Source organism: Populus euphratica, unplaced genomic scaffold (genome assembly GCF_000495115.2).
Source record: "Populus euphratica unplaced genomic scaffold, PopEup_1.0 scaffold120.1, whole genome shotgun sequence".
NCBI classification, from domain to species: domain Eukaryota; kingdom Viridiplantae; phylum Streptophyta; class Magnoliopsida; order Malpighiales; family Salicaceae; genus Populus; species Populus euphratica.
This window is the reverse complement of record NW_011499918.1, coordinates 765611-791830: the sequence shown is the minus strand read 5'-3', so window position 1 is coordinate 791830 and position 26220 is coordinate 765611. Positions and strand designations below refer to the sequence as shown.

The following is a 26220-nucleotide window of genomic DNA, read 5'->3' as shown; positions in this document are numbered from 1 at the left end:
CACGCACACGAGTTTGTGTCTAATTCATCCTTATATCCAATCTATCTTAAAAATATGGTTGTTTATTTGCCTTTAATCCTTCCTTTCATCATGTTTCCTCATGTTGACTGACTGGTATGTCCTTCGTTGATTTTCATCATATTTTTTAACATTTTATGTACTTATGTTAGTTTTGACGATGAAAACATAACAAAATGATAGGTTGAAGATGTAAAAACATTTTAAAGATACATTGAATACATGCAAGGATAGTGCCCTGTTATAAAGGTATGTAAAGCCATTTCTCTTATATTTAATGATAAAGTAATATTCTATTATATGATATATGTATAATATCTACTATATAAATTTATTATCAATTTCAATATAACTTCACTTTTTCAACCCTATAGTTAACCACACACTTCAGCATATTTTCCATCATTCTAAAAAAAATTATCACTTCAAAAGTTGTATCATTCTAAAAGTTCACAAGTGTGCATTGGAGGGTGAATCAAAAAAGAAAATAGATATGAAATTGTATACTGTACTCGTAACATAATTTGTTGATAAGCAATAAAGAAACCAACCAAGCGTTCTAGTATATTACATGACTGTCAGCGATTGTTACAGATCCGATTACATATTCATAAGCTTGACGATCGAGCTGAGAAGCAGTCACAAGTCAACAGTTATAACACTCAGACCAGAAGTACCAGATAGCATCTCAGTTGTGTTATGCATTGCTTTGTTTATAAAGCTTGGTGTCAAGTACTTGCTTTCCGCACATAGCACAAACTCCTGCAACATTAATAGCAAAATTAGAACTTGTTGCAAAACAATTACTAATATGTTAAACTCGACAAATCTGAATCAGAACACGGAACTGAAGTCAGAACATCAACAACAGTACCTTTGGAATAAGCACAGGTGTGACAGTACTTGCCATCTTGATGTACTTGCTGCTTGCAAATCATGCACTTGGTATTTCCATAAGGACTCCATCTGCAAGAAATAGAACTCCAAATAAGTTAAAACAGAATCACACCACAAGAATTACAAATGCGAAATCCCATTGCTACTGTGAAACACCATTAGTGTCAACAAACTATAATGTCTAATGAAAAAAAAAAAAAAAAAAAAGAGCAGCAAAAGTGTAATACAAGAACACGAGGTAAACTAGAAGAAAGACAAACTTTCATTCAACCTGGACTATAAAAATAATACGGAAATCAGTTACCCCAACAACAACTACTGCGTCTATACCAAACCCATCCTGATCCTTGCATTCTAATTCCCTAATCACCCACTGGCTATTACTGCTACTTAAGATCTAGATGTCCTTCACTCGGCAAAAGGCGTAACAAAATTTCTAGCAGATACATTAAGTTAGAACACAAACACCGCCAAGTAACTTGCTCGTAACCTTCTTAGCAAAGCCAACAAGCCTTCTCATTTTTTTCTAAAATTCTAGCACAATAGCTCTAATTCCTCATGGAGCACAGGAACTCCATACTCTCTACAGAAAGAAGCTTCAACCCTTGCGGGCATTCAGATCCTACAAGTCTGAAACTTCTCCAACTCCCACGGTTTGTTTTCATACCCTTTATTTACCCTAAAACTAGCTCACAAACTCTTTTCCTCTACACATATAATCCAAACAAATAGCAATACTATCGAAGCTAATCTGTAATCATACTCTGCCAAATATTTTAACACATCCACACCACAAATCCAAGAACGGGCAAGTTGCACAATAAGCAAGAACCTAGGTATTCATCCGCATCGCAATTCATTCATATGCTCAGAAAATACCATAAAAATCACACTATCAAACAGCATTACCACATGTTATTCACACTATCTAGTCACTACTGAGAAATCCCAAAACGCAAACTAAAAAAAAAAATTATTTTTTCACTGTGTTAACGATCACAGCCAGGAACTAACAAAAAAAAAAAAAACAAGAAGAAACAAAAAGCTGAGAAAAAAGAAAGAATAAGAGAACCTTTTTTTCTTGGAAAGGAGTTTATTCTCGTTGATTTTCCGTCCACCGCCTTCGGTGGTGTTGCTAGCTCCTTCCTTCCACTTATCAGGAACAATTACCTTACTTAACTTCTTTTCACCTAAAAAATCAAAATCAAAATATAAATCTCAAAAATCGAGACAAAATTAGATTAATCAATCATATATTAAGTATATTTGGATGCGAGATTAAGAGACTTACACTTTTCGCACACCATTTTTGTTGTTTTTGCTCTGATTTTTGGGGATTTTTGCCCAAAATTGAGATTTCCTGGAGAAGAGGGGGATTAGAGAGACAAGTCGTTGCTATGCATGTATAGAGTTTTGGATTGGACTGCTGAATTGACTAAAGTATCCTTACTGCTGAAAGGAAATTTCAAACTGCGGCAAGTTATGTTGACCGAAGAGTCGGTGAGTTTTATTGTGTTTAGATATTTGGGAAACCTCAATTTTAGTCTCAGACTTGTAAACCCATCCTCAATTGGACCCAAATTTATAAATTTTATCAATGAAGTCCTAAATGTTTTCTATATTTTTAATTGCATCATTTTATAAATTTCTTTTAATATTTTAACCCTATTTTGGAAATTTATATACAAGATGGGGTCAATTTGAGAAACAATTGATGGAAAAGTGAATGAAGATCAACATATTCAGTCTAAAATGCTTATTTATGAACTAACATAGCATCAATCTGAATAAAATCTAATGAAAACGTTAATAAACATTAATATTTTTGAAATATTTGGATCAAATTTATAAATTTATAAGTTTAGAACTTAGCGTAGAATGAGTATATAGTCTTGGGACTAAATTAATATTTTCCTTATTATTTTTCCTATATAGAACACAAATAATGAGATTAAATTAATGTTTTCCCTAATATTTTTTTTATAAATAAATATTCTTCTCGTGTGTGTTATTCGACTACATGAAAACTAAAAGCTGCTTCTATACATTGTTTGTAAGTAAACACTTGATCACAAGATAAATTTAATTATTTGAAAAAAAAAAGACAATTACTCTCTTTACTTCAAGAAATGAAAACAAATTGATGCTTTACTGTTCGAAAAAAAAATATATAAACAGTAAAGCACCTCAATTTTTTTTTTACTTTTTTTTCCTTTTTTTAATTATACTTTCCAAATTATTATTTTTTCTAATTTTATTCTTTTACACTTTATTGATTTGGAATTGGTTATTATAATTTATTTTAATTTTTTATAAGATTATCCTAATTTTAAATAAACATTCTAATAATTAATTGATATTTAATTTTTGCAGGCATCTAATTTTTGCATGTTATATTATTAAATAAAAAGTAATATTTTAAACATAGTGAAGTCTGTAATCAAAGTCTACCAATAGACTACGCTTTACTTAGCCGGTGTTGAACCAATAGACGACGTGTTATTTGGCATTGGGATGACAAGTAGTTTGTTCTTGTTTAAAAAAAAAATTAGGTGAACGACGTCTACCAAATTTAAATAAATAAAAATTTACATGTTCATCTCTGTTTTGGAACAGGGGCTACCCTGCAGATTCCAATCCCTGGTTTGTTTTCGCATAAGATTAAAATATTTTTTATAATATTAAAAACATTCTTTTTAACAATCTGTCATAATTTTATTTTATTTTTCTTAATATTTAATTAGAATTAATTATAATTAGTTTGCTTAATTTCACTTGAGGTGCCTTTTATCATGTATTTTGGAACAAGACGATGACGTCCTCTCGACTAGAAATGACCACAGCAAGAAATATTAAATAAGTAATATTTTCTAAATCTAATAAATAGAATCTTTCCTCTCTATTTAGATATCCCAGAAAGGCATATCTTTTATTAAAAAATAATATCAAATTTTATTATTTTACCCTGTTTAAATATTGAATTAACATTATTCTTTGCTCAGTTATATTTAATTTTAAAAGACAATATAATAAATATGATAAAAAGTATATGAGTCGACATATTATTTAATACATTGTTTTATTTATTTATTATTATTATTTCTTATGAAAGCTTCAAAAGAACTCTCACAAGGAAGAAAATCGTAACAAAAAATGTGCACGAATTTATTGCCACGCCAAAGCCAGTTTTTGGCTAAGAACAAAAGGAAGAGAAACAGCCACACAAAGAGATGATCAAGCAAAGGAATTTTTATATCTAGGCATCTGGATTTGCCAAGAAATATGCCTCGACAGCCTTGAACAAGCCTGCAGTCTTTTTGCCATACACATCCTTGATTTGATCTTTGTTGATCTCAGCATCACCCTTGATGTAATATGTGCTGGTTCTCTTGCAGATGCATCCTCCCTCGGGAGTTGGCACAAACTTGTGTTCGTAAGTCACCTTTTCAACTGCATCCTTCCAGACATTGGCTTCAATCAGGCTGAAGCTGTATGTTAAGTTCTCCTCGTCAGTGGCTTCAATCATCTGCTTGGCATAACTGAGTTCTTTGCCTGCACAATGAAAAAATAATTTATTACTTCTTCATGCAAGCATATATAGCATGTGATATGTTAAATGCAAGTATACAGTTATAACGAAAAATATTATAAATACTAGCCTTCAGTAAAAGTGATCTTCCTGATGGTTCCTGGCCCTCCATTTCCTTCAATTATCTCAGAGCTCTTAATATGTTCTGGCAGAATTTTAGGCAGTAGAGTATCTGTATCCAGACAATATGCCTTGAAAAGCTTGGCTGGGGCGACAGCAATGGCAAACTCATTTTCTAAAGTGATGACACCCATTATAACTTAGGATTTTCAAAGATCACAAGGGATTGAAAAGGGGAAGAGAACTTGTAGGTAAGGAATGTGTATGTGGTGCTGACAAAAGAGAAGTAGAGGTGGTATTTATTGGAGGAATTCCATGGCTATGCTGTGTGAAAGGATCACTAACTGTTAATATTCTGTTCATGGTCATTTCTTCTTCTTCTTCTTCTTCTTTTTTGTCTGATATGATCCAGTCAAATAAAGCACCTCTGAAAACTAAATAAAGATGATCTATGTCGTTGATACAGTAGTTTTGTGTTCATATAATTCATTACAAGCATGCTGGCGAAAGAGTCAGGTCCTTCTTGCACAGCGCAGCCGCAGCCCAATTTGCTGGATCTTTAAGAAATAATTATAACGCCTACATGTGTGTTGTGTAGCAAACCCAAACCAATTTCCCAGTTCATCTCAATCTTTTTTACTTCCCTTATCGAAAACAGATACTGATTATTGCAGTTGATTGAAGAAAACCCGACCAGAACCGGTCATAATAAGCCTTCCAAGAATATATTCATCAGCTATATAAATAATAAATAGTTTTCTAGTTTTTTTTTTTTTGGAAATAGAGTTTTAGTTTTTTCATTAGAAAACAAATTGAGAGATAAAAGACAAAAATTGACATGACGGAGGAAGCAGAACCTTTTTTTGGCATGCAAGAGTTCCATTTGATCCTTTAAGTTTTAATGTTTTTAAATTTCATCCCTATTCTTTTAAGTTATTACATTTTGTTTATAAACTTGGATTATTTTTTTTTACATTTTAATCCTTGAATGTTGAAAGAGGAGGGAGAATACTATCAGGTGACAAGATTTTACCCATCAATAAATTCAATTTTGGTGTTTATAGATTCAAGTTAATAAAGGAATTTAATAGAGATGATTTTTACCTTTAAGGGCATTGAAAAAAGTTGATTGATGCTAAAAAAATTAAAATTTTATTTTATTTTAATTAAAATGTATTTTGTTGTTAAAAATAAAATTTTAGATATTCATATGATTTTTTTATAATTTTAGAGTGAAAAAATAATCAAATTTGAATTAGAGATGGAGAGAATATGATGATCGAAGATGGTTATAGATGAAGCCGTGTCGTTAACTTTGAGAAAAAAAAAATTGGCTCAAGTGTCATCAAATGATCAAATAAAGTGGCCATCAATCTAGATTATTTAATGGCTACTCAAAAAAATCTAGAAGGTGTAATATAATAAGCCTCAAAATTATATAATCATATAGTGCTCCTTTTTAATATTGAGAGGATTAGAAAAGGAGTCATGCATTGCTAGAAAATAGAACTTAGGTATTCTGTTACATAGTAATTAGATAAACTTTGTATTTTTTTTTTAATTTTAATAACATGTAAAAAAAATTGAGATGGTTTAAGTTTAGTATTTATATTGTAATATTTTTTTTAATCGTTAAGTTTATATAGAATTTGTTAGCTTAATTTATTTAGTGAATTGGTTTGCTAGGAAATTAGTCATAACACTAGAATTAGTGCTTCAAAAACTTCCAACAATCCAAAGTGATTTCCTCTGCCAAGCAGGATTAGTGCTTCCTCAAAACTGAGATTCAACCTTCGTCTAATATTTGCTTGTGCTCTTGACGATGCATATTCCTCCACCAGGAGAAGACACAAACTTGTTCTTGAAAGGAAGGTAGGTGGGAGTTTTTCTCTTCAATTAAGCAAGAATTTCTCCCCAACCAAGCACTTGTATGAAGTATGGCTTTATGAATTTGTATTAAAAATTTACATGAATTCTTTGATACGATGTTAATTAAAAAAAAAAAATAATTATTAAAATTAAGAGTTAATCTAGATCTAATCGATTAAGAACTAAAACCGAGTTAGGTTAAAGAAAAAATAAGTGAAAGAAAAATTTTATATGATCTAGCTGACATGACGGATTGATCTAGTAACCCAACAAAATTTGATTATAATTTATTATTTTTTATTTTTTTATTAAAATATTTTATTTTGATTTTTTTAAAATAATTAGAATACCTTCATAATTTAGTTTAAATCTAAAACCTAAATTTTGGATCGGCTGGCCACCAGACCAGATCTTAGAACTACGTAATCAAGAGTCACTTTCAAGCCCATCTTTTTATTTTTTGGATTGGCTCTTTTTTTTTCCCTGCTGGCTGAAAAAAAAAAGAAGCCATCATTTGGTTTTTATTAATAGAGACCCTGTTGTGAGTAATTAGAAAATACCATGAAATATTCTTTTTGGCTGCTTGAAGTCGCCACACGTGTCGTTGGAGCATGGTGAGGTGGCTGACTTGTTGTCATGTTTAATGCTTGTGCCATCAATTATTTTTTTTATCTATTAATATAACAAATTGCTCCTAATTATAAATAATGATCATCATACGAAAAAATTTAAAAAAACATTTAAAAGCATGATTGAATTTCAAAAAAAAATACAATACTTATACCTTAAAATAAGTAATCTATTATCAACACCTAAACCATACAACACTAGTGTACTTTTACAAAGAAATTCTCTTTCAATTTCTCAAATATACAATTTGTAATTATATAAATAGAAAAATAAAATTTTATTTTTAAATAGATACTCGTACCAAGAGTGAATAATCCTAGATTGATATTTCTACTGCTGGAATTGATGTATGTTATTGTGTTTATGCAATTTATATGGTATTTCCTATAGTTAAGATGTTTTTTATATATTTTTTCTTGTATTTTTCTACTCTCATATAGATAAAAACAGATAGAGAACTTCTAGCCAAGGTGCAAAAAAATTGCTCTAATTGAATATAAATAATTCAATAAATTAAATAGATATTCAATAAAAATACATACTTTGTGATTTATACCCATCTCAAAACGGTATTCAAGAAAAAGGAAGAAAAAAGAACAAATGATGCTGAAGAATAGTAATTAAACAGTCACTTGCTCATCAATCCCATGGACTCAAGCTGCACTCCACTGGCAATGTTGGGAATCTTTCAGTGTCTTTGCAATAGTCATAGATCACAAGATTTCTTTGGACCCAGGCAAAGTCCATTTTTTGTTCATCGGAGAGATGCCAGGCATCGTATTGATCCCACCAATTCTTAGTCGTAGTTGATACGCATTCAGGGTAGGGATCCTCCCATTGGCAAGCTTCAACACTGAAGTCCTTGTAAGAGGACACAAATGGAGCCTTTTTCCAGTCTGTTTTCTCTAGTCCTCCCCTGGTGGCCCAGTCATCTGCGTTCCAGATGCTAGAGAATAGGTACATGGGCTTCTCATTGGGGAAGAAATTGTTTGCTTCTCCATTGTTCTTGTGCACCCTTACTGGAACTTTATCCACGAAAAACCTGCAGTTTGCATCAATATTCAGTGAAAAACTTTCACAGGCTTGCAGTTAGGATAAATTGAAACTATCATTTGCTGACATCCTCGTATCCAGTCCAATGAATTAAAGTTATGCTTGGTATAAGTTTCACATTTGAATCTCAGGAGGTAGGTTTAAGGTCTCGTAATTTGAAAAGGGAGGTTTATGGTCTCACTCCAAGCAAGATCTAAGAATATACAAAATTATAATGTATATATATTGATTAATCAAATACTTGTTAAATTTATAATTGAAACAAAACATGGAAAACAGCACCCATGTTTACACAGTTGGTCCATGAAACAGTCCCTTTAATCTACTTTCTTGGCCTTTTCTTCTTTGCTTTTGCTTTTAAAGATGAAAACTTCGAAGTTAACGCATTTGAAAAATCCCAACATTGATCTCTATTTCGAAAACCGAGATATATATATATATATATATAAACACAAGATTGAAGGACTTACACTATCTGATGGTTATTCCAGAGAATGGAATAGGTGTGATACTCTTCGGTAGGGTCGAACCAAAGCATGTGCCTCATTTCACGGTTGCCAGTCCCATTCTTGTATATATTTGTTTGTATCAAGTAGGGTTCTCCAGTTCTATTCCCCAGGAACTCAAAATCCAACTCATCTCTTGTTGGTCCTGCCCCATTCTCTGTGCACATCTGCAAACATACGTTATTCCTCTTTAATTAGCCTCCTTCCCCATTAATTTTCTGTTCTTGCTATCGAATTACAAGCACAATTTCTTAGTGAAGCTTCATAGGCATAAGATTTCAAGGCATTTTGAGCCTGTGGGGTAGTAGAGGAAAGACTTACATAATAAGCTGTCACTACACCTGCAGAGTCGCCTCCAACCAATTTCAGCTTCATGCTAAACCATCCAAATCTATAACTCTGCTTGGTTTGAAATCCACAGCCTATATATTCAAGAGACCAAATTAATACTTTAAAAAGAATACCAATCTTGAACATTAAGCAAGGTATATATATTTATATGATTTAATTAATGAACTGATAAAGAACTTCAGCTGGTTTTGATTGAAGCATCAATGCATAAATTTGTGTACCTGTTTCTTTGTCCAATGAGAGATACCAGATCTGCCCATCTTCAGATGTTTTGAAATGATCTTCAGACCACATTATACTAAAGTTATCTTCAAAAGAAGCTTTTGGTTGAACTGCTTCAGATGATGTATAAGAAGCAGCCATTAGAGCTGCAATGAAGAGAAGAGCTGCTGCCATTGTAGAAACCTTCTCTCAGTTTTGCTTGGATCAGAAGGCAGATAAGGAGCTTTCTCAACGGGCAGCTAGCTGGATCATTGTGAGAGGTGATGTGCATTTAATGATTAGTACTTTATAATGCCGTGCTTCCACTGTGAAGGTAAGAACTGGAAAACCAAGTTGACATGTCAACGTTGATAAATTATTTGGACATGATCATGGAATGTACAATTTTACCCGTCTTAGATATGTTAATCATATCATTAGGGTTTTGACGTGGAAGATTAGAATAAATTACAAAGTTATAAAACCTAATCCAAGTACTTAGAGCACTGAGAGAGGCGGATTAATCTTGATTGAAAAAAATAATTCATAATGATATGGTTTTAATTAAAAAATTAAAAATATATTATTTTGAAGAATTTATTTTTAAAGAGTTAAAATGGATTTTTATTGGGTAAATTAGGTCAAACATTATCAATTTTGTAGATTTTTTTTTTTAAATTGGTGAAATTAAGAGCTCGAGTCTTAAGTTAACATCTAAGTTAAATAAGTTTAATAATTATGATAAGTTATTGAATTATAATATGTTTGGAATTTTATGAATTTTATGAATTGAATTCAATTCCGAAACTTTCATAAATTATTGTATTTGAAATTCTTTCATAATCAATAATAAATTATATATATATATATATATATATATATAAAGCAAAAGTAAATTAATTTATGATTTGAAGAGTGTTTAGAAAAGCAAACTAATTTGTGTTTTTAAAAAAAATTATTTTTTTATTAAAAATTATGTTTTTTTTTGTTTTGAATTATTTTGATGGCTGATTTGAAAAATAATTTTTTAAAAATAAAAAAATATTATTTTAATATATTTTAAAATAAAAAATGTAGTTACTTTGGCTCAAAATACAAAAGTGACATGGGTATTATAGGCATTTGATAAAAATGGTGCGAGTAGAATTATAATCACATAGAAGATACATGGGGGACTGAGAAAGCCAGGCTGCCCTCCACTGGGTTTCGACAGAGAATTTTAAGGTGGGGTCCATATGTTGCTGAGCGATTTTGATTTGCCATACAATAATCAGAAAGTTCTTGGATTTGACAACTGTAATTTGAAGCACACAATAATATGAAATCTCAAAACAAAAATAAACAGACAAAAAATTACAGCCCACTTGCAATTTTTATAAGATTTTTTATATTTTTAATGTTTAAACTTTAAAATTCTTAGAATACTTCTAACGAAAATTAATTTAATATTTTTAAACAAAAATTAATTAAATCATATTACCACACATACTATCTATTACAATTAAATTTGACATGGATTATTACCAAAAAAAAATTTAAAAATAAAACAAATTATATTACCAAACATACTATCTATTATCTATTGCAATTAAATTTGACATTGGTTATTTAAAAAAAATTATTGAAAAAGGTTATAAAATACATAATCATAAAACTTATATCTCATTATCAAATGATAATTATTATTATTATTGCAAGACTGGAATTGAATTTCAAATGCTAATGTACATGTACACATGCTTTTAAGATCATAAACACTCGCAAGAAGCACAAAGATTTGAGATTAAACCGTTATATGAATTGCGAATGCCTTAGCATTTCTAGAAAAACAGAGCACTCGACAGGTTTTTCAAGGCAATCTCTTCACTTTAACGTAGCAATGGAGGAGGTCCAAATATCAAGCTATAAAGAGAGAACTTCTACTAGGAAGCAGAGCTTGCTTTCCCTGTAATAAACAAGACCAGCATTACTAGGAAGCAGAGCTTGCTTTCCCGGTAATAAACAAGACCAACATGCTAATCGCAATGACCGAGAAGGAAGGCTAACACTATACAGTGACGAAACATTATCCTCTTCACTGTGGTTCAGACAGAGCATGTGGGCAACCAGTGGTATACCTTTTAGGATGCTCAAGGATGGAATCTTATTAACTGTTTGATGATTACAAGTCAAATGCTTCAAACGGTGGATCTCAATGGAGCACATGCCAGGCAATTTTGAAGTGATTATACGGTGACAGAGGCATGGATATAAACCCGGACTTGGATGGTGGAATGACTCGGGACCTAGACGTGTGGGGCCTTACTCGGGTTTCTATATTTTAAAATTTTAAAGATTAATTAATTAGTTTTATTAAAAAAAAAATTATAAATAATATTTTTTTAAAATTGTTTGTTTTCAAATATTTTTTTCCTTATCTAAAGACTCTTTTTTTTTTTAATTATTTTTTAGTTCGTTAAAGCTCTGAACTTGATATGGTTGTCAAGCTTAGTTGCTTGGATTGGCATAGTTTTCGAACTTAAAATATTTAGATTTGATATTATTATTAAATTTATATTACTTGGATATGGTAAAAAGATAAATAAAGGTTTAAAAATTAAATTATTTTATTAGGTTTAATAACATAATTATAATATTTTTTATACTTTTAATATTTACTTATATATTTTTTAAAAAATAATATTGATTCATTGCAGAACACATATCAATATATTAGCTTCAAATATTTTTTTCCTTATCTAAAGACTTTTGTTTTTAATTATTTTTTAGTTGGTTAAGGCTCTGAACTTGGTATGGTTGTCAAGTTCAGGTGCCTGAATTTGTATAGTTTTTAAACTCAAGATATTTAAATCTGATATTATTATTAAATTTATATTACTTGGATCTAGTAAAAAGATAAATAAAGGTTTAAATATTAACTCGTTTTATTAGGTTTAGTAATATAATTATAATATTTTTTATATCTTTAATATTTTTTTATATATTTTTTAAAAATAATATTGATTCATTGCAAAGCAAATATCAATATATTAGTATATGTAAAAGACGATCAATAATTGGTTTAGTAATAACAAGTTGAAAAAAAAAAAAAGAGTTGTCCATGTGACAAGCTATTAAAATATATCTAGTTAGTAGTTCTTACATAAATATAATAGATAAATAGACTATAAATGTAACTAATTTAATGTTCCCCTGCCTCGGCTCGTGGCATCGCGCGCGGCTGCCATAGCTGGCTTTCATCTATTTAACTTCCTCCAGTAGCCCATGATGGTGGAAAAGAAAAACCTCATAACAATATTTAAAAATCTATCATTACAAATCCAGAAACTATACAGATATCATGTTGTACTTTTAAATTAAAATATTTAAATAAAAAAAATTATTCTACATTAAAAAATATAATTTTTTTTTTATAAACATAGAATATATATATATATATATAAAAGAATTTAAATCTCATATTAAAAAGATATTATATTATTTTTTTAAATTAAAGTATTTAAACCAAAACATTTTTTATCCCTCATTAAAAAAATATAATTTTTTTCTTGTGAACATAGAATATATATACTAAAAGGATTCAAATCTCATATTGAAAAGATATTATATTATCCTTTTAAATTAAAGTATTTAAACCAAAACATTTTTTATCCTTCATTAAAAAAACATAACTTTTTTTTTTATAAACATAAAGTATTATACGAAAACTATTTAAAATTCAAATCTCATATTAAAAAAATAATTCTTTTCATGAAAACATAGAATATATACAATAAAGGGTTTAAAAAATGTTAATAACTAACTAACTATATATATATATATATATATATGAGAAAAACTATATTTTTTAAAAAAATATTAAGTCTCATTCAGGAAGTTTATCCGAGTCGCCCGAGTTATGAATTAATTAAATTTAGTCGAGTCGTTACATTAATAATATATATATATGAGAAAAACTATATTTTTAAAAAAAATATTAAGTCTCATTCAGGAAATTTATCCGAGTCGCCCGAGTTATGAATCAATCAAATTTAGTCAAGTCGTTACATTAATGATGTTTTAATAAACTCAAACTAATCTAACCATCAAGATAATTCGATTGGGTTATGGTAGACCAATCAAGATTCAATAACTAAGAGCTAAGAGCAAAACCCATGCAAGCTGCAATCAAAAAACAAGGAGGATGCTGGATCTTGGATTTATTTATAAGATAGTATTACTTGGAATTTTATAAATATCAAAATCATTAAAAATTTCCGTAGTTATTAACTTTATAATCTCAAAAAATTAACAAGATATACATAAACTACCCCACCTATATCTATAAGCGTCAACTGTCAATGAAACGGGGAACAACATCAGTGGAAGGGGAGAGAACCTGGAAATGAATAGGAGGCAGGGAAAGCTTGTGCAAAGACTGTGAACAGTCTAGTTCTAAAATAAACATAGGTGAGTAAATGGTGGTTTATTTAAATGCAAGGAGTGTGCTTGGGTGAAGTATAACAACACCACATGAAGTGGCATATTTGTTCCATGGAAGATGTAAAATGGATACTTGACATTGCAGCAATGGTGGAGCTTTAGGGAGCAAATGAAAACCAAGTACACTAGATCAAAGCTAGATTCATAAAATAAGCAATCTTCAGATTCATTTTGATTAACTTTCTTCTCTTTCATGTTAATATCATAGCCTTACATTTTAATAAAATGTTCTCAATAATTAGGAATAAATAATACATGTCAATTGCGATTTTATTAACTCTAATGGAGGGTTAATTTGATCACCTAGTCCAAAATGAGTTTAAAATCAAATTAAATAAAAATTAATTTAACATGATCTCTATTGATTATGTAACTATTTAATTTATAATTTTTTACCTATAAATTTTAAAATTAGATAAATTACTCATAATTTTATCAAAATTTGATTTGATTTTGAATTTTTTTCAATGCAATATTTTTTTTTAAAAAAAATCTAAAGTGATATTATTTTAAATTAATTTGAGTAAATCTGATTTAAATTTAATAATTTTACAACAAATTAAATTCAAGTAAAATTAACTTAACAGGATATTGATTATACAAATCACTTACAATAATTTAATTAAAACTTGATTTATTTTTTTAATATAATATTTTTTAAAAATTATTATTTTAAATTAATTTGAATCAATTCATCAAACTCATAATTAATTAATTTAAACTTAATAATTTTATAACAAATAATTTTATTTTTATGAATCATGAAAAAACATTTAAATAAGATCCGATTTGAATTTTGTCATTCATGAATCAACAACTTGAATGACTTATCGTTCAAAGATAACTCAAAATACCGTCATTCGGAGGGAAGAGCGAGCAACTTTGTGCACAAAAATGTCTCTTAACAGAGCAAACCCAACAACTTCAATGAAATGGAGAATCCAAATCAGACAAAACCAGTTAGTGTTCCAAATATCCTCAATCCTCTTACAAAGACACAACTGGGTTTCACTTCTCCAAAACTTGAACCTCTCCACAAGACTAACTCCTCCTCTCTTTAACCAAATCCTCCACAAAACACAAACTAACCCCCAAATTTCTCTGCGCTTCTTCAACTGGGTCCAAACCAATCTAAAGCTTAAACCAGACCTTAAATCCCAATGTCACATCATCAATATTTGTGCCAATTCGGGTCTCACTCTACCTGTTAGACCACTCATGGATTCTTTGGTGAAAACACATCATGTGTCAGTACTTGGAGAGGCCATGGTTGATTCTTGTAGAGGTAAAAGTTTAAAGTCTGATGCCTTAAGTTTTGTTCTTGAATGTTACTCGCATAAGGGTCTGTTTATGGAGGGTTTAGAGATGTTTAGGAAGATGAGGGGTAATGGATTTATTGCTTCTGTTACTGCCTGTAATGCTATTCTTGATGTTTTGCAAAGAGAAAATGAGATTAAATTAGCTTGGTGTTTTTATTGTGCCATGATTAAAGATGGGGTTTTGCCTGATAAATTAACTTGGTCGTTGATTGCTCAGATTCTTTGTAAAGAAGGGAACTTTGAGAGAATTGTTAAGTTTTTAGATATGGGTGTTTATAATTCAGTTTTGTATAACGGTGTTATTGATTGTTGTAGTAAAAGAGGGGATTTTGAAGCTGCTTTTGAGAGGCTAAATCAGATGCGTGAGAGGAAACTTGACCCTGGTTTTAGTACTTATAGTGCGATACTTGATGGAGCTTGTAAACATGGGAATGAAGAAGTGATTGAGAGAGTTATGGATATAATGGCTGAGAAAGGCATGCTTCCAAAATGCCCTTTGTCTCAATGTGATTCAGTCATTCAAAAGTTTTCTGATTTGTGTAAGATGAATGTAGCAACAATGTTTTTTAGGAGAGCTTGTGATGAGAAGATTGGATTACAAGATGCTACTTATGGGTGTATGTTAAAGGCATTGTCTAAAGAAGCAAGAGTAAAGGAAGCAATTGGTTTATACAGTTTAATTTCCGAAAAGGGAATCAAGGTGAAGGATAGTACTTATCATGCATTTTTGGATCTTCTCAGCGAAGAAGATCAGTATGAAGAAGGCTATGAGATATTGGGGGACATGATGAGAAGAGGTTTTAGACCTGGTACAGTTGGGTTGTCTAAATTTATCTTGTTACTTAGTAGAAAACGTAGATGGAGGGAAGTGGAAGACTTGCTGGAGTTAGTTTTAGAGAAAGGATTACTGCCAGATTCACTGTGCTGTTGCTCCCTAGTTGAGTATTATTGCTCTAGTAGACAGATTGATAAGGCTGTTGCGTTGCATAACAAGATGGAGAAATTGCAAGCAAGTTTGGATGTTGCAACATATAATATACTTCTTGATGGGCTTGTAAAAAACGGTAGGATTGAAGAAGTAGTTAGGGTATTTGATTACATGGAAAGACTCAAATTAGTGAATAGTGAAAGTTTTACAATTGCAATCCGTGGGCTTTTCCGTGCAAAAGAAATGAGGAAAGCAATGAAACTTCATGATGAAATGCTGCACATGGGGCTGAAACCTGATAAAGCAGCATATAAAAGGCTGATATTGGAATTCAACAAGTAGAATGTACAGGCAGTGTGTTTGTCCTGCGACTTTTCCTGGTCAGACTGTATACTTTTGCCCGTCTTTTTTTTTTTGAGTTAGCAAATATGATGCTCAGTCCAAGCGTTACAGTTTTCTAAATTTAAAGAATATTGTTGTGGTCTATTTTCTGAACCATGCAATTCCTGTTATATGAGCATATACAGTGCCATAGTGCTGCATGATTGTCTGCTGATAACATGTTTTATGAGATGCTCGATGGTAAACAAGATCAGGTTTTTGTCCTCTCACAAACAGGTGATGAACTTCAGATAGATCAAAAGAAGATGGAGCAAGCCTTTGCATTATGTTGTAAGTTAGAGAATTGCATACAAGTTTGGAGGAAGCAGCATATGGTTGAACTTCTTGATGGTTGGTCAAAGAAGTTAGGGTTTACAAAAACAAAGAAGAGAGGTTGGTGAAGAGGTTTGGATGTTTGATTACACAAAATAACTTGATGATGAATCCATATTGCAAGTTTCACAAATACAATGTGCAAGCTTTCCTACTTGAGGAGCAATGAAACTCCATGAAACCAATAAAGCAACAGGGACAAGCTTTGATATTGAGATGCAAGCAATGGATTGTGTATCTTTAGCTGTACTGGGATCAAACTAAGATGTTGTTTGGGATTTTGTTATCTAAAAATTTGATTTTTTTGTTTAAAATTATTATTTTTTTTAAAAAAATCGACTATATGGACTCTGTATTTTTTTAATCATTAACTATTGAACTAATTCATGAAAAAATAGTAAGAAATAATAAATATAAAGTACAACGAGCCAGTTAAAACAGCAAATAGGAATTTCTTCAATGGCTTGAAGTAACCACTTCTATAGGGACTTCATTACTAAATTTAAAGTGATTTTTACTCATTCATCGAACCCGGTATTTATTTTTACTTGAAAGTGTTCTTGCAGGACACGAATTTGGAAAAAGATTCACGTTAATCAAAGGGGTATATGGATGGCTCAGGACGGGGTTCTTAGCACAAGAGTAGAGAAGTGCGGAAGATTGACACTGAGATTTTAGTTCAGAATTATCATAAACTTAATAAAATTGCCTATAATTTTTTATTTAACTATTAAATTATATTTAAATTTTATCAAGAAATTTTTCCTCTCTAATTTTATAAAAAATTAGCTTGTTGTAATCAGATGAGATGAGAAGATTTTCAAATTAGATCTGGATAGTGTTGTTGGGATTGGTTTTTTTATTTTTTTAGATTTTTTTTGTTTAAGATTATTATTGTTTTTTTTTTTTATTTTGAGTTTTTATGTGAAGATTTTATTGACTAAATTTTATATTATTTATACTTTCTATTTTTTTTTTAATCTTATTTCAATTTGCGTTATTAGGTAACTATTCTCGTCTCAACAAAAACTAGTAGTAGCTCAATATATTCTAATGTTTTTTTTTTTTCCTTCTCTTTTCTTCTAATGTTGCTCGCAAGTAGTAACTCGACTTTTCTTATCACATACATGAAAACAGGATATTATAGATTAAAAGGGTGTTTTGTATAACTTCTGTTTTTAGAAGCTTTTTAAAAGCATTTTTTATTTAAAAAATATTAAATTAATATTTTTTATAATTTTTATATCATATAATTTTTTTTTTAAATAATTAAAAATTTTATTAAACTTAATAGAGTTTATGATACAGGTTGTTAGGTTGTTGGGGGTTAAAATTAATTTAATTTATTATTATCTTAAAAGTTGTTATTTTAAAATTTCTTTAAAAGCAAGTCATATTTTTATGAGTGATTAATATTGCATTTAAATTCATAAAATCAATTAATTTATTTTGGTTTAGTTAGTGAGTGATGTAGTTGGAAATTTTAGTTAGGTAAAGGTTGTGAGATTTTAAAATTGATTTATTAAATTAATTTTAATAACACAATTAAAATAAATTTCACTCTTAATATCGTTTTTCATATTTAAAAAAATTAGTCTATCTTGCAACATATTACGAGACAATAGCATAGTTTATGTGAAAAAGGGGATGTACAAGGAGAACGTAGAAGTTGGAAAGAAAAAGACGAATGTGATGCTTGGTGGTAATGGCATGCATTCCACTATCATTGATGGCTATACGACATTCAAGCCTGCAACAGTAGGTAAAGATCTCTTTCTTTTTGGTGGAAGTTTCTATACAAATTATGTCTATCTCCTTCTTAATGCATCAAGGAAATCATGTTTTATAATCCATGAATGCAGCTGCTGATGGTGATGGATTCATAGCCCAGGATATTTGGTTCCCAAACACAGCTAGGCCACAGAAACATCAAGCCGTGGCACTTCGCGTCGGAGCTGATCAATCCGTCATCAACCGATGCCGCATTGATGCCTACCAAGACACCCTCAATGCCCACAGCCTCTGGCAATTCTACAGAGATGGCTGCGATACCCGCACAGTAGACTTCTGTGGTGCTCAAAACTGCAAGCTTGTACCACGAAAGCCCATGAGTGGACAAAATAACATGGTAACAGCCCAAGGAAGAACTGACCCAAACCAAAACGCAGGGATTTCAATCCAAAAACGTGACTTTATAGCAAGTTCGGATCTTCAGCCTGTTAAGGGCTCATTCAAATCATACCTGGGCCGACCATGGAAGGAGTATTCTAGGACTGTTGTAATGCAATCGCAATGGTGAATCCAGCTGGGTGGTCAGTGTGGGAAGGGGAGTTTCCATTAAAGACTTTGTATTACGGTGAATACTTGAACCAGGGACCAGAGCTGGTGCTGGTATAAGAGTGAAGTGGGCTGGTTATCATGTCATTACTAGTGCTAACGAGGCCATGAAATTCACAGTGGCTGAGCTGATACAAGGTGACATGGCTGAGGGTGACTGGAGTTGCTTGTACAGGAGGGCTGTGAAAATGGATTGGGTTTTTGTGTACTTATCATGTCTTCTAGAAATAAGTGAAATTTAATATAATTAACCGGGTCAATATTTATTTGATTTAATTTAAAATATAATCCTGGATAAATCCTAAATTGATGAGTAATCTTGTGAAACACTGTAGGTAGAGAAAAATAGGATGGGGATATTGACAAGAGCTTAGTTCGTTTAGGTAAAACTATGCAATCATACCTACCTGTTCATTCACTTGAACACGATAAGCTTACATGAGAAAAGAAGGGGCCATTAACTATATTACATGATAGCTCAGTTTTACCATATATATATATATATATATATATATATATAGATTCTCATAGCGCAATTTGATGGCAGATCTTTATCTACAGTACTCTTTCTTTTTTTAAAACAAAAAATAAGTCAGGATGTCAACCATTTTAACGAACATGTTTGTATCCCAAATCTCGAAATGATATTGCTTTTTATGTTTAATATATAAGAGAAATATGTTTTCGATCTTATGATAATTATAAGAGGAGATAAATGTCACACAACATATTGCATAAATAGCAATTACAGTTTTTAAATAATAATATTACAGTCCTAAAGTGTAGCTAGAAAAATAAATGGAAAAAACTACGATATTTAAAAAAAATAATAATAAATGGAAAAAAACTATGATATTTTTTTTTAAAAAATAATATACCAATAGTTTATATAATTAAAGGTAAAAACCGACATAATCAAAATAATAAAATAGCATTTTTAATCTAAATTGAAGGCCTTTTAAACCCCAACCAATCCCATAATTAAATCTAAAATTATAATTATTTTTGTTAAAGCTACATTAATTTGGCATGTTTTTATTTATATGATCCACAAATATATTCGGAACTTGTTATATTATGTTAAATTCAATATCATTCCTATTATAAGACATTTTATACTATTTTTTTAAAATTCAATTATAAGATATAATGAAGGAGAAAGGACATAAGTTATCAATTGAATCATAGGCTCATTGACTAGATCAACACTTTCTTTCAAATTAAGCATGTTAGATTCCTAGTTTACATAAATCACTTCTTGCCTTCTGCTTTATCTCGATAGATTGTCCATTGAATCATATATATATATATATATATATATATATATATAAAAGGAAATCATCATTGACTTCCTATTAGTGGAAAAGTACTTAATTTCCCTTCTAGTTCTTTCCCACCTACCATTTTTCTTCGATGAAAATCTAGTCGAATTCTACTCTACTGCTCTTCAATTAATAACAAGCTATCAAAAATCCCAATATACACATTTAAAAAAAAAATTCTTGAAACTAAGGAATGCATGTAATGCACCATGTTTCGAAAATAAAACATGAACTAATAAACAAGTTTTTTCTGAAAGATTATTTTAGAACTAATGGAAAAAAAATAAAAAAAATGAAAATCCAATTTTTTTGTCTTTTGCCTGAATGCAAACATATCCTTAAACCCTCACCCCTTTACCACAACACTAATCACTCTAATCATCCCCCAACTACTAAATGCAATCAAAGATTTTTCTATTCAAAGCACATTGGAGAGAATGTCAAACATCACCTTTACTAAAAATAAAAATAAAAATAGTAGATATATCAACTTGATTTAATTTTATGATTATGTTTCCTTCAATGAAACAGCTGCCACAAACGTGGCTCCAATTATCAGAAAATACTTAGCATGTCATCAAAACACCCAAACCCTTTGTGGGATTTGCCAGAAAAGCATAGGAATTTCGGCAATACTAGTAGATTACAGGATGATACCATTACAGTAGTTGCAGATATAATAAAAAATATAATTAATGTGTTTTTTTTTTCCTATTGAGAACATACAATGAATTACTTATAGCTTCAACAGAAAGCACACATGGTGCCATATCAGATTTAACATTATAAAAATGGATGATAGTGAGGGAATATCCATGTGGGGGGCACGAAAGACCAGCCGAAACTCTTCCTGTTATGTATTTTACCTAATAAAATTTATTTATATCCTTGTTTTTTAATCAATTTTTTTTTGGATAATGAAAAGATCTAGGAAATTAAATATATGGATAAGAACTTAAGAGTTGAGGATTTTACAATCTAATCCTCTCCCGTCTCAAATAATTAAAATGATTATATATATATATATATAGAAGAGCATTAACAGCTTAAAAAAATAAAATAAAAACTCAAATAGTTAGGTGAGAGCTTTTAGAAATTAAAGCAAATTATATAAAAGTAGAGACAAGCAATTGCAAGCGAGTTGTTTTGTTATTAAAATATTAGCCTTCGCTCATCATCAATAAGCTTGAAGGGTTAGGTATGGCAACAGATATTTCACCTGTTGCCATCTTTATGATATACAGATAAAATAAGTTGGGCAATTAAGGACCTGCATCATATCAAAAGAGAAAGAGAGAGAGAGAGAGAGAGAGAGAATATTTGTAGGTTAGCTGGCTGCTTTCAGGGCCCGAGTTGGTGAGAAATGACTAGAATTGATGAAATTCTGATACCGGTAAATAGATTTTTCAAGTATTTAATTAATAATGGATATTGTGTTACATCAAAATTAATTTCTTTTTATTGTTTATTATAGGAATCCTCTCAATTTTACTAGGTCGACAATTTATTTTTTAAAATCAACTTACACATAAATCAATATTTTTTACAGATAATTTGAAGCATACACTAATTATCACATTTATCTTACTACTCTAAACTAGCTTATGATATATATATGATAAAAATCAATATTTGCTTGTGTGTCCTAATAATAATAATCTGTTTTTAAGCAAAAACTATCAATAACAATTTCTTTTTTATCTTGGGATCAATTGTTATTTAATTTCAACTCATTTTTTCCTTTTAAAAATTCCCATTTTTTCAATATCATTGAGTAGCACGCCCTAGCACTAAGAAATTAAACTATTTTCCCATTCTAATCAAATACACATCCTCTAAAAAGAGAAATTCATGATTATGAGGATTTTACTTGCTCGTCAATCAAAACAATTTTAAAATGTTTTTTTTTATTAAAACACCGAATCATGGCAAACTGGTAAACAAAATACATGTGTAGTGAAAAAAATAAAGAAAAATAAAAAAAGGGAATAAAAAAGAGTACGTACTGCTTAATTTGCCCATTTCATAATACTTTTTGCACCCCTTGTCAATTATTATCAAGTCCATATCACTATAATTAAAGTGAATACCCCTTGTTTCTATATGAAATTGATATATTTTAAAAACAATATATTAACTCTAAAATTTGAATTAAAAAATCTCAATAAAAAGGGAGAGGGGGGGAGGGAGAAGAAGTCTCTCCCACCACAAGACCTAACCTTTAAAGTTTAGTGTAATTTTTCTCCAAGAGTAGGCCAATCCTTTAGATCATGACAGCTAAGTTTTACAAGAAACAATCAAGTCCAAGCTGCCAGCTTACAAGGCATAGTTACTCTTTTTACAAGTCAATCATAATTTTTTTATCTTTAATTGCTCTGTCCTCTCTCTTCTGAAATTGCCCGCATTTTGAGAGAGCTCCAGCATTTTTTTAGACAAGGGTCCTAATAAGACAGATAAATGCGTCTGAGGCCCGCGCTTTACCCTCACAATTTTCTTTGTCGGAAAACATTTCCCATCAACCAAAACCAACGAAGCCACCACCCAATTTTTATCACCCTCTCTTCGTTCTTTCTCTCTTCGGCTTTAGTCTTCCAAACCCTTCTTTGCCTGCCTTGTTTCTTCTTCTATATTTATGACATCCACACAATACTTTCTCTAGCTATTTCTTTTGGTTCAACTTCTTAATTTTTGGCTTTAATGAGGTCTCTTTGATGCCCACCAAGCTCTCCCATGATAAAGTTTACATTTAGAATTCTTGTGTGTACCTTTTCTATTCATCAAGAATAGGAATAGAATATATATATATATGGAGCAATATTGGTTGGATAAAAGAGAGGAGAGGTTGTTTCTCTCTTGAATTAATCTTTGACCGTCATATTCCTGGCCATTAATCCTTTGAGGTATAGTTGCTGTACTGTTTTTTTTTCCTCTGATTTCAGATTAATGCAGTGTGTTTTTCCTTCATAGATTCCACTTCTTTCACGAGGAAATAGTTTGTAAATAACATGCATTTATGATCTTCTCTGACAAGCTCCTAAGCTTTTTTATCTGTTTTTACCTTGCTTTTCTTGACTTGTTGTGCTGTAAGATTCTGGTGTGGATTGCATAATCTCACATGTCTAAGTTCATCTTTGTTTTCTATCAGGCAAAAGAACCATCTCTCCACGTTCGTTTGGTACCTCTTCCTTCATTTTCGAAATAAATATATTCATCAAGTGCTATTGCATTTGGCTAGCTTCTAAAGATTTTCTCCATGGCAACCAAAATCAAAGGGATCTATAAGGGTTTCAAGTACATCTCCCAAATCTTTGGTAAGCCTTTACATCTTTCTTTTCTTCACAACGTATAAACCAAACTTTGAAAATAATAAAACTAAAACCAAGCAACTAAATCTGTTTTTCTATAGACTCCCTGCTTTGCCACATAATCTGCTACATGATTTCTTTCTCTAAAAAATATGTATAAAGTTCCCACAAGAAAGGACACTACAATCATTTGAAATTCGTAATGTAATTATTGCTTGTTTGGTGTACGTACCTTCTTGCAGTGGTAAAAGAACGAGAGATGGAAATTGGGTATCCCACAGATGTCAAGCATGTGGCCCATATAGGGTGGGATGGTCATTCTGGCAGTGCACCCAGTTGGGTATGTTATCTGCAATTCTTGGCCTTCCATCATCTCATGAATCCTATGAACTTCATCTATCAATAATACAAAAATAAAATGATCATATTAATTAGTAATTGCACCAAAATGCGTGTAGTGATGGCTCATCATGCGATTTTTATAATGATATGTTAATGGTGGGACGATATTGCAGATGAATGAATTCAAGACACCTCCTGATTTCTCAACAACCACAGTTGCTAATCCAAGAGATTCCAGCTCTGTTATTCTCTCCCCATGGTCCTCTCAAGGTTGTTTTCCAAAATCTTTTCATCAAATTATTTTTCCTTTTTGGCGACTTGGTTTTTCTTTTTTGCCATTGCTGTGTAGCCATATACTGTTTGGTGGGAGAGAAACACTGGACTAAATAAATTTCCATCAAACTCCTTATGAATTCTTGTGTGGTGGTAAACTAGCTATCAGTCGGCTACCACATACAGAATAGAGAACTGTTGAGCACTGTAATTATGCCAAAACCTAGACGAATTACGTTGCTTTTTATGCGAACCATAATAAGAAACATTTCTTTAGTTTTTCAAGATTCATAGCAACGAATAAGACACACCCATATATGTGGCAAAGATTGCTCCCATTTGGATGCCATTTGAGTAAATGCCAAAGCTTGAATTTATCACTTCAAAATTATGTTCCCTTAAACAATAATTAATTGATACCATGTGGGGGTCTATGGCATAAGCTGACAAGTAAAAGTAGGGCCTTTTCACGTGTGAAGTTAAATGCAACACATAGGAATGCCTCCCTCAATTTATCAAAGCTAATCTTGAAGGTACACTGAAAGTTGAGATTATTGCCCTCAAAGTGGCAGGAGTTTGGTTTTTGTGTCACGAGCCAAATTATGGAACTGATTGCCTTGGTAAAGGACAGTTCTGGGTGGACCATGCATAGATTTTGTTACTCAAGCCATTCATACAGTGGTGTAATAATAATATCTGTAGGGTATTTTGGGAGAATATTATTGAGAATTTTTGGGCAGTAGTGTTGAGAGGGAGGCATTGATCCTTTGTTCATGGTTTTGAAAGCTGAAATTCTGCTGGATTGGTTGAATTTGTTTGGAATACTTTTCAAAATCCATATGAGGTGGTAATACATAATTGGAACCATATCAACCCACTTCGAAATCTTCCTGATAGTTACTATGAGTTATTTGGGATCGGCTGGAGGCCAGCTCAAAGAACTTGTGACACATGATTCAAGTTTTCAAGGCTACTCTTAGATCCTTAGGCTCCTTTTGAGTTTGTTTTTCAAACCAATTCTGAAATGTTTTTCCTCTTCGATTGGGAAATACCTCCTTGATGCATGTTCTTTATTTTCTATTAGGATTTTCCATAATTATCTCCAGATGACATGATCCTATTTTTGTGACAGATTTTGATCATTCTATGGGAAGCCAAACTATGCCAAATGTTTTCAATGACATTCCACCTTCAGATCTTCCAAATGTTCCCAAGAAACCAAAAATTAGGAAGAAGAAGACAAGTTCTTCCTCTCCCAAATCTTCATCTTCGACATCAAGATCTTCCAGGAAAACGAAGCAGAAGGCTATGCAGTATGAACTTGAGTCAACACCAAAGGTACAAGTACAGTAAGAGTATGAACGTGGTGCAAAGAGCAGAAAAAGATCTTAAAGTGCATATCAGAAATTTCGAGTCCCCTTTCCAACGTCCTGGATGCTACAGTACTGGCAACGAGATTCGAGTCCCCTTTTCAATATCCAGGATGTTACACTAGAAAAAAAAATTCAAGGTGAACGTGGAAGTTTGATCAAAGCTTTTGTAAAATATTAAAACTGCATTTCATTTATGAATTGAAGAAGAGAAACTAGGAAGGGTGAAAAAACGTGAAGGTATAAAGAAAAAAATCACGGTTCAAAGACGACCGATGTTAGTGTAGGTAGCTGAAATATTTTGGTTTTACAGTGACTAATGAGCATATAGAAATGTGGGTTGCTATGTTTTTCTTTTGGAAAGTTTTGCTAATTCAATTTATTTGATTGATCATAGTTTCTTAGCAATGACCTAAGAGAAATTGCAGTAATTAAGTTTCACCTCTCAGCATGCTAAATCTGATATACAGCCATCGTATCTACTTCAGTTGGATTACTAAACTAATCCTGTATCGGTTAATTATGAGACTACTACTACATAATGTCGAAAATGATCGATGAATTAGGCCATTCAAATATCCCTCACAGATCTTAATTATTGTAGGAAAGTTGTCTATGACTTTGATTTTAGTGCAGTCTTTATATCCAGACTCC

At 31.0% G+C, this 26220-nt stretch overlaps 5 protein-coding genes across 5 annotated transcripts; 2 read left to right on the top strand and 3 right to left on the bottom strand.

Annotated features, from left to right (window-relative positions):
• Nucleotides 1-489: 489 nt before the first annotated feature.
• On the bottom strand, nt 490-2335 carry LOC105134854 (cysteine-rich PDZ-binding protein-like). Its single transcript, XM_011039417.1, has 4 exons — nt 2207-2335; nt 1988-2105; nt 893-984; nt 490-780 (listed from the first exon to the last, which is right to left on the bottom strand). The coding sequence occupies exons 1-4, from the start codon at nt 2220-2222 to the stop codon at nt 716-718; spliced, it is 291 nt and encodes a 96-aa protein (XP_011037719.1). The 5' UTR covers nt 2223-2335; the 3' UTR covers nt 490-715.
• A 1724-nt stretch (nt 2336-4059) lies between these two features.
• Nucleotides 4060-4849, bottom strand: LOC105134853 (major allergen Pru ar 1-like). Its single transcript, XM_011039416.1, has 2 exons — nt 4575-4849; nt 4060-4467 (listed from the first exon to the last, which is right to left on the bottom strand). Exons 1-2 carry the CDS (start codon nt 4756-4758, stop codon nt 4172-4174), a joined length of 480 nt encoding a protein of 159 aa, XP_011037718.1. The 5' UTR covers nt 4759-4849; the 3' UTR covers nt 4060-4171.
• A 2687-nt stretch (nt 4850-7536) lies between these two features.
• Nucleotides 7537-9469, bottom strand: LOC105134852 (probable xyloglucan endotransglucosylase/hydrolase protein 8). Its single transcript, XM_011039414.1, has 4 exons — nt 9195-9469; nt 8944-9044; nt 8587-8789; nt 7537-8105 (listed from the first exon to the last, which is right to left on the bottom strand). Exons 1-4 carry the CDS (start codon nt 9367-9369, stop codon nt 7703-7705), a joined length of 882 nt encoding a protein of 293 aa, XP_011037716.1. The 5' UTR covers nt 9370-9469; the 3' UTR covers nt 7537-7702.
• A 5026-nt stretch (nt 9470-14495) lies between these two features.
• On the top strand, nt 14496-16459 carry LOC105134851 (Tetratricopeptide repeat (TPR)-like superfamily protein). Its single transcript, XM_011039413.1, has one exon. The coding sequence runs from the start codon at nt 14551-14553 to the stop codon at nt 16243-16245; it is 1695 nt and encodes a 564-aa protein (XP_011037715.1). The 5' UTR covers nt 14496-14550; the 3' UTR covers nt 16246-16459.
• Nucleotides 16460-22611: 6152 nt separating this feature from the next.
• LOC105134850 (CRIB domain-containing protein RIC10-like) lies at nt 22612-25960 on the top strand. Its single transcript, XM_011039412.1, has 5 exons — nt 22612-23176; nt 23422-23587; nt 23824-23921; nt 24097-24193; nt 25329-25960. Exons 2-5 carry the CDS (start codon nt 23530-23532, stop codon nt 25547-25549), a joined length of 474 nt encoding a protein of 157 aa, XP_011037714.1. The 5' UTR covers nt 22612-23176; nt 23422-23529; the 3' UTR covers nt 25550-25960.
• Nucleotides 25961-26220: the final 260 nt, after the last annotated feature.

Excerpts from the sequence above, each read along its gene's own strand:
- LOC105134854 (XM_011039417.1), bottom strand. Across the intron at positions 985-1,987 it reads CTCCTTTCCAAGAAAAAAAG|ATGGAGTCCTTATGGAAATA; the intron begins GTTCTCTTATTC and ends TATTTCTTGCAG. Across the intron at positions 781-892 it reads CACCTGTGCTTATTCCAAAG|GAGTTTGTGCTATGTGCGGA; the intron begins GTACTGTTGTTG and ends TTAATGTTGCAG.
- LOC105134853 (XM_011039416.1), bottom strand. The coding sequence starts at position 4,758 with ATGGGTGTCATCACTTTAGAAAATGAGTTTGCCATTGCTGTCGCCCCA. Across the intron at positions 4,468-4,574 it reads GAAGATCACTTTTACTGAAG|GCAAAGAACTCAGTTATGCC; the intron begins GCTAGTATTTAT and ends TTCATTGTGCAG.
- LOC105134852 (XM_011039414.1), bottom strand. The coding sequence starts at position 9,369 with ATGGCAGCAGCTCTTCTCTTCATTGCAGCTCTAATGGCTGCTTCTTAT. Across the intron at positions 8,790-8,943 it reads GTGTAGTGACAGCTTATTAT|ATGTGCACAGAGAATGGGGC; the intron begins GTAAGTCTTTCC and ends GTATGTTTGCAG. Across the intron at positions 8,106-8,586 it reads TGGAATAACCATCAGATAGT|GTTTTTCGTGGATAAAGTTC; the intron begins GTAAGTCCTTCA and ends TGCAAACTGCAG.
- LOC105134851 (XM_011039413.1), top strand. The coding sequence starts at position 14,551 with ATGTCTCTTAACAGAGCAAACCCAACAACTTCAATGAAATGGAGAATC.
- LOC105134850 (XM_011039412.1), top strand. The coding sequence starts at position 23,530 with ATGGCAACCAAAATCAAAGGGATCTATAAGGGTTTCAAGTACATCTCC. Across the intron at positions 23,588-23,823 it reads GTACATCTCCCAAATCTTTG|TGGTAAAAGAACGAGAGATG; the intron begins GTAAGCCTTTAC and ends ACCTTCTTGCAG. Across the intron at positions 24,194-25,328 it reads CTCCCCATGGTCCTCTCAAG|ATTTTGATCATTCTATGGGA; the intron begins GTTGTTTTCCAA and ends TTTTTGTGACAG.